We start from the raw sequence: 13,423 nt of genomic DNA, 5'->3' as shown, positions 1-13,423 counted from the left end.
TTCACTAACAAAAGATACAGTCTGCATAATAAAAACCAGATGACTACAAATTAGACATGTTTGAAGATTTTACTGTCATTTTTTTCAAAATTCTCTTTTCCCAAAAACTCGTCAATGTAGTAAATCTCGCGATACATACAAATAGATTGAATAAATGTGACGTTTAAATGTATGGGAAATTATTCTTCCGAATCTGTCATTTCGTCTAAATCAGCGTTAGTTCCTTATTAGTCAAGCTAAAGTTAAAAAATAACGTTTCACACATATATTTAAGAGTTATTTTTAGTTCATACTACACATGTTTGGACTGCAATTTAATTTTCAGTCAAACAATCGTTTTTGTCTAGGGTGCTGAAAAGTGCTAAAATCAAAATTTACGAGGAGAACTTGAACATACCAAGAGTCCACACAGTCGCCATCGCATTTTCGTTTTGGTCGTTGCTGTGAGAGCATTGTGTAGCTGAGGGTTGTCGGTTTTTAATCAGGAAAGTCTAGTTTACTTCTGCTCCCGTGACTGTTTATTTTTATCACTTAAATACGTTTATGCAGATGCAAGGTTGAAATTACAACAGCGGACATGACATCTAAACTGAAAGGTACGTTTAAACCCTCTACCATTAGTATAGCATGCTATGCTAACAATAGCTATCTGTTAGCACATCTTGCAATGTTTGTTTACCTTGTTGCCGCTACATTTATTTCATTTCACTAAATAATGTTTTACTAGTTCACAGCACACTTACTTAGCTACTACTGTTCACACTCTTACACATCTGTCATCAAAGTATAGTGGTCATTTACTTAGTTATCCTAATATATATATCAAACTGAGCGTAAGGTCGCTAGTGTTTTCTCGAATTAGTAATACATTTCATACTAATGAGAGATATCATGATAATGTTTGCTGTCTTACATGGGATGACTGACTGGAAAAAAAAAGGTTTAGTTTGGCCACTTGATTGTTTACCGCGTACTACTTTACGCTGTTTTGTATTTCAGCAGTGCAACAGACCTAATACATACTAAGAACATGGATAGATACTGTGTATAGAAGAGATTCTATGTAGAAAACTACATTTATAATACTACAGCTCAACAGAAACAAAAAAATGTGTATAACACTAAATACAACTATGATGAGCATTGACAGTTATAAAATCGCTTGATATGTGATATAATGATAACAATAATACTATTTACGTTATAGATTCTCACTAAAGGCATCAAAACTTTGAATGAACACACCTGGAATTATGTAGTAAACAAAGTGTGAAATAAGTTAAAACATGTTTTCTATTTTAGATTCTTCAAAATAGCCACCCTTTGCTTTGATTACCGCTCTGCTCATTCTCTCAATAAGCTTCATAAGGTAGTGTATATATATATGTATATATATATATATATATATATATACACACACACACACACACACACACACAGGGTGTCCCCAAAAAATGTGTTCACACTTTAAATAATTTTAAACTCGGTGTTTATTATAATTTGTTTAATTTTCAACATGTAAAAGAATTTACAAACATCATTCTATGGTTTTGTCACCGCCTGTTCTCAAACTGATGTCCGTTCTGGTCCAGACACTGCTGACAACGCGAAGCGATGGAATAGTACACATCATGAAACAATTCCCTTGGTATTTGCATGCATTCACGTTCAATGGTTGCTCTCAATTCAGTCACTGTTGCAGGTCTCATTGCGTAGACTTTGTCTTTTAGGTATCCCCATAAAAAGAAGTCTGGTGGTGTGAGGTTAGTTAGTTATCAGCTGCTAAAAGGTTTTTTTGGTTTTTATGTCATTTTGTTTTTATTCTAGTTGGGAAAGTCGGCTCCAAGAGTAAGGAGGATGCTCCTTATGAGTTGGAGAGCCAGTTTATCCTGAGGCTTCCTTCGGTGAGACTCTGTTGTGTTTGATTATTTCATTGAAATTCAATTTGACTATTAGCTGAAAATGATGTGGATTAAATTATTTTCTCTTGTACAGGAGTATGCTTCAACAGTAAGAAGGATTGCACAGTCTAGCAGTATGAACATGAAAGACAGACTCACCATCGAGTTGCACCGTAAGTATTCGCAGCACTGGTGTCGAGTGTGACCTGTGTGACCTCGCTGTTCAAGCACTAATTTAATATGTCCCCTACATTGTTCTAAAAGGATGCATTGTTAGCTGCACATAACTATGCATCTTTTTCAACTCAGCAAATCTGACATTCTCATAACTGTGAATATTTAGCTCGTTGGAAATTGCAGTTTTTTTATTTTATTTTTTTTTGTTCTGTTGTGACATATTACTGAATATGACTATCAATATGACTGCGTATTTAAAAACCAAATCTTTTGCACCTTATTTTATGCATATATGAAAATGGTATTTGTATTCTTCTTTTCAAATTGAAATGTTCCTTCTGTGTGTTCTGTGTGTAATGGCAGTGGTTACTAGAATCTCATTCCTTAATAATCCTTATTTTGTCCTTCTTTTTCCTCTTATTTGTAGCCGATGGTCGTCATGGCATAGTGAGAGTGGACCGTGTCCCTTTGGCCTGCAAGCTGGTGGATCTGCCTTGTATGATTGAATCTCTCAAAACAGTGGACAAGAAGACGTTTTACAAGACAGCTGATGTCTGCCAGGTAAACTGCTGCAGTAATCAGTGATCTCCATTAGCTAGAATTTTGATTGCTGATTTTGGCAGGGAGAGCAGTCCTGTGGCAATAAGAAGGTTCTTTAGGATACTAATTGTAAATAGAAAAACGTTTTACATTTTTAACATTTTCATTAAAACATTATCTGTCTTTTTGTTACTTATAACACATTAGTACAATATTGTAGAAATTGTAAAGCACATTAACTTATTTATCATGAATTTTTTGCATCCATGGATTAGATGCTGGTATGTACACTAGATGGAGACCTTTACCCTCCTTTGGAGGAGCCAACTGGAACCGACCCCAAGAGCAAAAAGAAGGACAAAGACAAGGACAAGAAATTTGTTTGGAATCACGGCAGTAAGTAGATAAACGTCAGCTTTAAGTGCTGTTTGTGCCAGAAACTTGACCCATCATTTGGGGAACACAGTTTGCCCTCCAAGCCTGATTGACCCATTTTGATTTCACTAATCCCGATGTGTTTATCTTTAGTCACCTGCCCTCTGAAGAACACACGCAAAAGAAGATTTCGGAAGACTGCGAAAAAGAAGGTTTTGACATTTTCATTCTCCCCCCAGTGCTTCCCTCCCATTTTCCTGACATCTCTTTAGCATCCTGTTTGATGATCCGTCTTATTCCTCGGCTATCTTCCAACAAGACATTTACATTTCATAAAACAGGAACTGTGGTAAAAGTGAAAACTAAGATTTACATATAAATAAAGCTTTTCCATCTTGGTTTGCCCTGAAGGCATGCAAAAAAGCAATTTCACTATAGCTTTGATCAGAGTGAAAGCGAGTGAGCTTGAGCACTACACTTCTACTTTGTCTTCTGAATAAATCTTCTTGAAGGTGCCGAGCCGAGCCATATTGATTTGGCCCCTTCTGTTTTTAATCGCTAATGTGCTCTCTGGCACGCAGCCAGCTGCTGCCTTTGTGTGTGTGGGTGAGAGAGACTGCAAACACTACAAGTAACCCGATCTCTCTCTCTCTGTCCCTCTCTCTCTTGCAGTACATTGAATCTCCTGATGTGGAAAAGGAAGTGAAGAGATTGCTGAGCACAGATGCTGATGCTGTCAGTGTTCGTATCCTTTTAGAGACCTACAAGTATTCTGCACATTCATTTTGAAAATCCCAAAAACCAGTGTCAGTGTGCATAACAGTGGCAATGTAGTGTAGATTTAACTTTCTAGTGTCAAACCTAACCTGTAGCTATGACTTTAGTTTTCATCCATCCATTCTCTATACACCGCTTTATCCTCACAAGGGTCGCGGGGGGGTGCTGGAGCCCACCCAGCTGACTTGAGCGAAGGCAGGGGACACCCCGGACAGGTCGCCAGTCCGTCGCAGGGCCACACATACAGACGAACAACCACACTCACATTCACACCTAGGGGCAATTTAGAGTAATCAATTCACCTCAGCATATTTTTGGACTGTGGGAGGAAGCCGGAGTGCCCGGAGAAAACCCACGCATGCACAGGGAGAACATGCAAACTCCATGCAGAAAGATCCCAGGCCCACCCCGGGATTCGAACCAGGGATCTTCTTGCTACAAGGTGAAAGTGCTAACCACTACACCGCTGTGCAGCCCACTTTAGTTTTCAAGATGCATTAAATAGTTTGTACTATTGTCATTTTAAACAAATATAAGAACATTCACACAACCCAATTACACTCAAAATAGGTTGATCCGAGGCCCAACTAGGTGTCCTGCCTCCCGCTTGGCTCACCGCTCTTGACTATTTCTATTGCCCTTGTGAGAGAGATGCACTGTGCAAAGAAGCTATTAGTGTTCTAATGAAACTCTCGACTTTCCTGACAGAATAAGAGCACAGCAGGCCTTCTTTGAGTGGCTGCTTGCTGTGTGTTAATTGAGATGGACTGTTCATTATCATTGCTTAGTTGGTCACAGCGAAACTAGATTCTAATTATAGTTTTTATGCTTGTATACCGCAGCAGACATATACATGACACTCTAATGAATACTAAGACTCCCATGGAGTATCATCTGGATTTTACCTTCGAAGTCTTCTTCAAAGAAAAGTTTTTTTTATAGGGGCACGAGTCTTTGGGTTTTGGACCTTTGAAGGGTGAATTGCATCTACAGAGAGTGTGCCAGCCTTAACTCATGGTGTTCAGGATATGAAATTATAGCAGAGGATGAGTCTAAGGAAGCAGATCAACACGGCTCTCTGACCAACCTGGACTCCTCACCTGGCACCTCGGGACACAAGATGGGCCATGGCTCCTCTGGTAAATACAACTTTTTTAGTAAATCATGGGAAGTAAGATGGGGTGCAGTGTTACAGAGTGCGACCACAAATCAGCAAAGTGTGACTACAAATTTTCATTGGTCAAGCCGGTGCAGCTGACAATTAGCATGTCTGTTTGTGTGCATCTTTTAGCTCCCAGCCCACATAGGTAAAATCACTGACAGTAGAACATCTTTTACTTTTTTCAAAGCAATTTCTGGTCACACACCTGTCTGACTTGCTGAGTGGAGACTAGAGGCTTCTCTGTGATCAGCCAACTAGCTGCCTCAGTTAATGCATGTGAGAAGTTTAGGGAAGATCAGTACATTATAGCATCTACTGATAGTCAGCTTGTGACATGTTTGTGAGACATCACCTTGAGAAAACAACCTTTCTGACTTGTCCCCTTCTAAACTGCATGAATCATCTCAATTTGTGGAAAGCATTGAGACTTGCTGAAACAGCCGACAGCCGCCACGGAGATACATTTTGAGTGTATCTAAATGATAAACTGATTTCTCTTCATGGAAAAGTAAAACATACCAGTACAATCAGTGTAAAATGTTAGTTTTAAATCCTGCGGTGGTCTTTTAATTAAATTCTTTTACAATTACTAGTCACCTATTGACTGAAAAATACACAGATTGTAGTTAGCTAATATTAGCCAGCGGGTTAGTTTATATGTAAATATACTATTTCATGAATAAGGGACATCAAAAGCACTAAATAGGCACTGTGGTGCAACAATCCAGAGTTCCTTTGTGCTTTCTAACTTCAACTGTACTGTCGAGAGTTGGAGCAGAGATTTGTTTTTCATATAAGAGAACAGCTTTGTGGTTATTTAATCCTTCCTGGTTTAAGTCCTATCAGACCACAGCTCTAAAATATTCCGTTTGTCGGTAGACTGCATTCTCACTGACCTAGATTGAACCCAAGCAATTGCTCTAAATCTTTGCCATTTCCATCTTTGCGTCCATGTTAATAACACTAATGTGCTTTCTGCATGGCCAGCCCAGCGTGATGAACTGAGGGAGATCTTCAACGACATCAGCAGCTCCAGTGAGGATGAGGAGGACGAAGGAGACCGGCACGAGGACGAGGACCTGAATATCATGGATACAGAGGATGATCTGGTCCGACAGCTCCAAGACAAACTCAACGAGTCTGATTCCACACAGCACGAAAGTGACCGAAACAACCAGATAGGTGAGAGGAGAGCAGCTTTTCTGTACACATCCAGAAACTACATTTCCAAGTTTTAATTAATAATTAAATGCCATTCTTCACAATTGTTTTTCATTTTGCAGAAAATAAACAGTGAATTGATTTCCTATTAAAATAATTACCACATTAATCCTGATGAAACTAATTTGCTATTTGCGGGCCAAATCAAATTATGACGGATTTGTTGTTGCCAAAAATACAGTTTATATTTCTTACCAGATTTTTGCAGTTTAGAGTATGAAAATTTTAGTGGAATATGCTCACCTATATAGACGATTACAGGAGTTATAAACGTAAGCCCATGTGTGGGAGGTGCATGTTTATGTACATTTACTTCAAGGCTACTTCGGCATTAGTACGTTTTTATTTTTAAAGTGTTTTAAACTGAAAACACTCTCAATCCAGACACGCATTTTAGCTTCAGAAATATGCTTTGTGCATATTAAAATCATGTCAGAGAACTATTCACGTACACTGGGTATGTAGATGTCTGTATAAACATGAAGCAGGAGGTAGGATGCTTATTTACAGTAAACGCTACAACGAAAGAACACCAGTAGCAAAAAATAAGACCAGTGATTACCTTCCCTTATCTATAGGAAAGGTCAGGTGATATAAGTGTGATGAATCGCGAAACATCGATTGACAGTTTGGAAAGAAAATATAGTTGTCTGTGTCATAGATTCTTGAAGTCTCAGTTTCTACACGTCCAGGCTAGAATGTAACCCTGGAGTTCTCAAACTAATCAACTGTTGGCAGCATTTGCAAAAGTCACTGTTTTAGGGATCCACAAATGCAGGAGTAATATAGATGGTAGAAGTAAATACAACAGACATTATGCACTTTAAATTAAAACGCATTAGTGTGGATGCAGCTGTAATTGAGCATCAGCTCTTCTTAAAGCCGTGTGTGTGTGTGTGTGTGTGTGTGTGTGTGTGTGTGTGTGTGTGTGTGTGTGTGTGTGTGTGTGTGTGTGTGTGTGTGTGTGTGTGTGTGTGTGTGTGTGTGTGTGTGTGTGTGTGTGTGTGTGTGTGTGTGTGTGTGTGTGTGTGTGTGTGTGTGTGTGGATGAATTAAGTGCCGCATAAGAATTATGCAATCTTTCATGCTGTGCTTGCAATTTCCACCTCACAGTGAATGCTGATTCTCATTGTCGACTTGCACGACTTTCAGCTAATAGGGATCCTCTACAATATCAACATGGGTTAATTTTTGATTCTTCAGGGTCAAAAAACTTGCAGACAATCTGATGTCAAATTAAATCCAACTGCCCTCAGATACTTGTCAAAGCACAGACCAAAATAAACTCAGCCAGGTGTCTGGACTTATAATCAGAGCTGAGTTTTCTAGGTCAGACATCACACACACTCAAACAAATAGCCCTGCTTTCCCATAAATACACATGCTGAGCTCTCGCCTACAGAGCTGCACACATTGCCAGCTCTCGGCTCTGCTCCTCAACCAACCAGTCTGACAGGTGTTGTGGCTCAGCGTGCATCTCAGACAGCTGTCCAGTCTGACAGCACAATGCCTCCTTATCTGCATACATAGAGCTGTCAGTCAGCAACACGACTGGTCAGCTCCACTGTAGCATCCCAGCAGAGCCTTTTGCAATATGTCGGAGTCAGGCTGTGCGTGTCTCTGGCAGCTGTGCAAAGCTGTAATAAATGACTCTGCAGGGACTCCTCCCCGCTTGATTCTGCATATTACAATGGCTATATAAAAGAATTGAGAGCCAGTAGGAGGGAGCAGTGAATGGGTAGTTGATAGTGGTGGAGCCGCAGGTTGTTGTGAGATACTACCAGTTGGGCTGAATTTAATGAGAACTCTGTGTGGAGCCCAGAGCAGACTGATTCATTTGTGTCTTTTAGAGCTTGGCCATGCTGGCACATGTCCTTGGAAATGGACTGATTGCTCCTATTAACTGCAATTTATCAAAATTAAATTGAGGCATTGTTGTGGTTTAGCAAGATATGTTTCCTATTGTGTCCTCATAGCTTTGTACTAGGGGTCAACTGATGGTTCATTTTAGGGCTGATACCAATTATTAGTAATCAGGGAGACTGAGAACCAGTATTTGGAAGCAGTATACATTTGCTGCAAAAAAGAAAACTATGGTGTCCAAATTCAAAATAACATAAACTTTAAATTAAAAGGTGAAATGGCTTTGCAGTGCTTTACAGTTGTTAACATAAAAGAAAGTTTTCAGTATTTATACTTCACCGTTGATATGCTATTACTCTTATTGTGTAACCAATCGGATTATGCTGTGGGTGGGACATTACTTAAGATCAGGTAGTGGTGACTACAGCTAGAGAGAGGTAACTGCATCAGATACAGGGATATTTAGAATCAATTTATTGTGTTGTAATCGGGTAATATAAAAGTTACACTGCTGAATATTGAATTCTAGAACTGGCAGAGCAGATAATTGGTCGACCCCTACTTCTTAGGAGTAGCGTTGCTCTCAAATGATGTCACATTATCATCTCTCCCATTTTTTTCTGTTCAGTCTTCACTGCGCGAGAAAGCAGAAACATAATTGACAGAACTGTTTTCTGGGTGTGTTTATGCCTTCTGTAACACATGAACCTCCTGCTGTTTCCCACAGTGATGGAGTATCAGGTGCAGATCAACAACATTAAGGCAAAGCTTCAGGAAACCCGCGCCCGAAAGAAACAGCAGGAGGAGCTCATCATGAAAGTGGAAAACCAGGCCCTCAAAGTAAGCAATGAGCACACACTGTCATTCAGAAACTAGGTCTGCATGTACAGAGACATAAACAAGATGCAGATGAGCTTGGAGGCAAAAGCCTTCTTGCAGCATAAATTCTTTCAACATTGATGTGAAAATCTGAGGAAAAAAACAGCTGATTGCACTCACTGTTGGAGACCAATAACTTATTTTTTTTTTTTTTTGGTATTTTAAAACCTTAAATATTACATCTCTCCCGCCAGCCATTTACTGTGTAAGCTTTGCTGTGGACCAAAAATGGCATGAACATTCATTCTCTTGCACAGAACTCTTTAGTGGAGGTTTTGGAAGAAGTGGAACATGAGCAGACATGACCCTTTTTACGTTGCCATTTAGAGCTCTCATTGCCCGGTGTTTTGGGACCGTCAAAGCCCCATCTCTAGTCGTTATTATCACAGTCGCAAGGAAAAGGTCAGCTGTCTCTGACTGGCATTCCAAGTGGCCTTTCTGTCAGAGGGGAGATAGTGACACGAGAAGCCCAGGCAGACACACATTTAAAGCCATCACAATTTAATGAGCCTCAGCATGTCGACTCGAACAAATCTTGTTTGTCTGTTTTCCTCTCACAGAACCGCTTCCAAGCCTTGCTGGACGAGATTATTCAGCAGGAGGAGCGAGAGATGGAGCAGGTAAGAGCCTTTTTGTAAAAGTCAGGAATCGGTGCTCGCTGTGAGCTTCCTGCAGCTTTCAGCACTTTGCATGAACTTACCTTGTGTGAATGTCAAACGTAGTGTTACAGACTGTTGTGAGGCTTCTGTTGTATTTAAACCCAACAGTTTTCATGCCTAATAGCTCAAATAGTTCAAATCGAATCAAGTGAAATTTAATTTGTCAGCAGTCCTTTTTGCAGTTATGGCATAGTGGCCACCCACTGTCTTGGGTCGTTGTTTGTATTGACAAATGAAGGCAGCAAATTAATGTGAATAGACATGTTAATCATCATCCACTTACCCTCCAATTACACCCTGGGGCTGTTGGGCATCAATCACGCCTTCTATTTTCTGCTCCAACAGCTGGCCTCCCTGCAGGAGCAGCTGGACTCACTGATCGAGAAGTGACCACCAGGGGGCAGTCTCAGGTCATCTTCAGCCACTCATCACCAGGAGAACGGCCTTCATCCAGGGAGGAGGGAGTCTCTATTAGAGGACTTCCTGTACCAGTTTTATGTATTTCACCTACAGCAGTGCAAACACCTTCCTTCAGTAACTACAGTTCAGATTTTTTTATTAAGTTGATAAAAGGTATTATTAGATACTGTGTGACTGAACTATCTGGTTGGCTTGTGTCTTGTTTTACTTTTCTTCTTCATGCTAAACCTCAATCTCAGCCAACTTTTACTGTAGCTCACTTTTTTTGTATTTCCTTAGTTTTATGAAAACAAAATTACAGAACTGTCAAAGAGATTGAAACTCATCTAATTGTGTTTGCATCTTTGTTGCTGCTTTGTAGTGTATTTAATGTGCTGTCCTCTGAACTTAGTGAATGTCAGCCAGTGATCCTAATCCACTGGTAATAGGACCCCAGGGAGCATTTTCTTAGTAACCAGTGTGTATGTGTGAAGTAATTAGCTCAACTTTAAAAACAGAAATTACAGTTTCATTAAAGAATTGAGTAGAACATGTTTGAGCAGTTCACTATAAAAAATAGAAAAAGAAGCCAAAACTAATGCATGAAGAATTGCAATCAATAAGTAATGGTGCAAGAGTGAATACATGGTTGAAATCCAATAGACATTGTTGCTGAAACAACTGAAAACTGGAGGTAATAGATAAGTGCTCAATATACAGATTAAACTAATGATTGAGTAGCTCGGACCGTGCTGACCGAAACATTGACAGTTCAACTGATTGAACTACAATATCCATTTTTATATAATACCGAGTTTAATAAGATCCAATTTAAAATGAGTTAAACCGAGCCTATTTGATCATGAGAGGTGTCGATGAAAGGGCTATCGAGTCCATCAGACATGTCTGTGGGGGTGTGTCAGATGAAAAAGGTTGGGAGCCACTGATCGGAACCAAAGGAGGACACATTACGCCCTCACAAGTCGTCATATTTGTGCTTTCTACTTGTATTGACATTTTCAAGCAAAAAAAAAAAGTCAATATGATAGCATTACACTTGGACAAGAAAGGGATCTCTCTGATAATGGAGTATTAGTGGAAGGTTTAGTGTTGTCATGCATACATGCATGAGTTTGTCTACCAGAGATTATAACATAAAAGCTGAGTAGAGAGTTGACTTCTCATTTTTTCAACTTTGATTATCTAAAATAGCCTGGACAGAATTGGGAAATGAATCGTAGTGGCTGTTGTCTTCAGTCTTCATGCCGTCTGGAGAAAAAAATTTTGTGCACCATACTGATACTGTGAATCAGAAGAGACAAAGAAACAAATTGAAGGTAAAGGCTAAAAGACCATCTCCAGGCAGTTTCATGTTTCTATGACCATAGTTTTGGATATTACTATAAAGTTTACGATCTGTAGAAAGCCTTCCTAGATGTGACCACAAAACTGACCCCAGGCTGATCAGAAGGATAGTTCAAAAGGTGGAAAAAGAACTAAGTAAAACTTGAAAATACATAGAAGCCAACCTCCAATGTCAAAGCACAGCAGCATCTGTTTGCTTTCTGAATGAAAGTGGGTGCACAGAAGAAGACCCATGATGACCCCACTTCTGAAAGAGAAACAAGAAAATCTACCATGTTGACAAGTCACAATCCTTCTCGTAGAATGCTCTTTGGGCAAATGAAATAAAATGTTATGCTTTTTGGTGAGTCACATCATCTCTTGATTTACAGAGGCAAAAAAAAATTGAGCCGCTCACAGAAAAAGACACGATCCCCGCTGTGAAACATGGACGAGACTTAGCTGTGTTATTTTCTGTGTCTGGTACAAACTGCCTCGAATCTGAACAGGGCACAATGAAATGAGAAGATTATCAAAGCACTCGGGAGTGAAGCATACTGCTCAGTGTCAGAGAGCTCTGACTCAGTGGCATTTCATGGCTCTTCCAAAGGAATAATGAGCCAAAACATACATCTAAGTGCTCCCAAGGAGGGAGAAGGAGAAAACACTGGACCATTCTGAAGTGGCTGCTGTAAGTCCTGCTCTTAATCCAGCTGAAATCTATGGAAAAGGTTGAAATTGTCAGTTGGGAGAAGGGACCCATCTAACATGAGAACAGTTGGCTGAAGAGGAATGTTAGTATTTAAATATATAAGATGTAGAGATCTCATTAAGCGTTTACCAAAGTTGTATGATTGCAGTGACTGTCTGAAAAGGATGTGCTGCAAAGTATTAGAGTAATGCTCAATGTCATTTTTATTTGTTTTTTTAAAAATTCCATCAGAAATACAGAGCAATATACCTGTGCTAAACAATAGAGAATATATATGTGGTTTTTACTAAAGTACCAATGTTTTTGACCACATTTTTATTTAGTATTTTTCATGTTTTTGTTTTTTGGCTCTTTATCCCAATAGGAAAGCTGTGTATGACCTTTTCATTTTGGATTGTTAACATTGAAATTATGATGGACTTGTTTCCTTGGTGATGTGAATTACAGCATCATCAGCTGCAGCATCTGCCTGTTATGTAAAACTAGTAAGCTCAACAACAGAATCCTGAGGGCAATTAAGTGACAAATATTGTACAAGAACAGCACTTTATACAACCCTGTCAATTTCCACTTCTTACAATGTTTACTGACAATTATCACACCTAAAATAAGAAATAATGTTCTGTACTTTTAGCAACTAGTTCTCAGCTGTATATGAAAAGTTTGGTCAATAAGAAACACAAGAGTAAAGAGTCTGTAGTTCTTTCGTCTAAAAGAACCAGAAGAATTGATTCATTAAAGGAGGAAACGGTAGATATTGCTGGTTGTTCTGTCGCTCTGCGGTTTCCTGAAACTGAATATCAAGTTTCTATTTTAAATGATTTACCGTGTGAGCCCAAGAAGACTTCAATAAACTCCCTCCATCCCCTGGACACAACAGATTTTATTACCGTGTTGAATCTTTTTTTTTTTTAATATGTTGTTGAGTTTTAATCATAGTTTTTTTCTCTTCGTTTGTGTAGTTTTGTCGTCTGTGTGAAAGGTGCTAAACAGATAAAGTTGAATTGAAAAAATGAATAATTGACTAACTCACAATTGTGTCAACAGAAGTATTTTTATTGTGATTTAAGGGTTTGTTTCATTTTTAAGGTTGGGGATAAAATCTTGACAGAAAAAAATTAAAGAAATAAACTACATTAAAAAAGCAAAGAAATCAAAGGGAAAAAACATTTAATACAATAAAACTTTTAAAAAGAAAATTAAACATTATATACAATTAAATTATATTAAACCGACAATATTTAATTACATAATGAAACAAAAGATCCAAAACATGTAATTATGAAATTAAACAAAATATTAAACATTAAAGTTGAAATATTTTAGTTAATTAAACATTTTAAATACAATTAAACATTTAAAAAATACCAAACATTTAGATTATGAAACCTTTAAAAAGACAAAACATTTAATTA

General features: G+C 38.6%; 1 protein-coding gene across 1 annotated transcript; it reads left to right on the top strand.

The window, feature by feature from the left end:
- Positions 1-404: 404 nt before the first annotated feature.
- taf7 (TAF7 RNA polymerase II, TATA box binding protein (TBP)-associated factor) lies at positions 405-12,889 on the top strand. Its single transcript, XM_022201777.2, has 12 exons — positions 405-596; positions 1,828-1,904; positions 1,996-2,074; positions 2,506-2,639; positions 2,894-3,014; positions 3,147-3,205; positions 3,666-3,738; positions 4,796-4,909; positions 5,920-6,114; positions 8,743-8,855; positions 9,455-9,514; positions 9,899-12,889. Exons 1-12 carry the CDS (start codon positions 578-580, stop codon positions 9,941-9,943), a joined length of 1,089 nt encoding a protein of 362 aa, XP_022057469.1. The 5' UTR covers positions 405-577; the 3' UTR covers positions 9,944-12,889.
- The last annotated feature ends 534 nt before the right edge of the window (positions 12,890-13,423 follow it).

Source organism: Acanthochromis polyacanthus, chromosome 10, assembly GCF_021347895.1.
Source record: "Acanthochromis polyacanthus isolate Apoly-LR-REF ecotype Palm Island chromosome 10, KAUST_Apoly_ChrSc, whole genome shotgun sequence".
NCBI classification, from domain to species: Eukaryota; Metazoa; Chordata; class Actinopteri; family Pomacentridae; genus Acanthochromis; species Acanthochromis polyacanthus.
The sequence above is the reverse complement of the archived record's forward strand: the minus strand, read 5'-3'. Positions and strand labels throughout refer to the sequence as shown.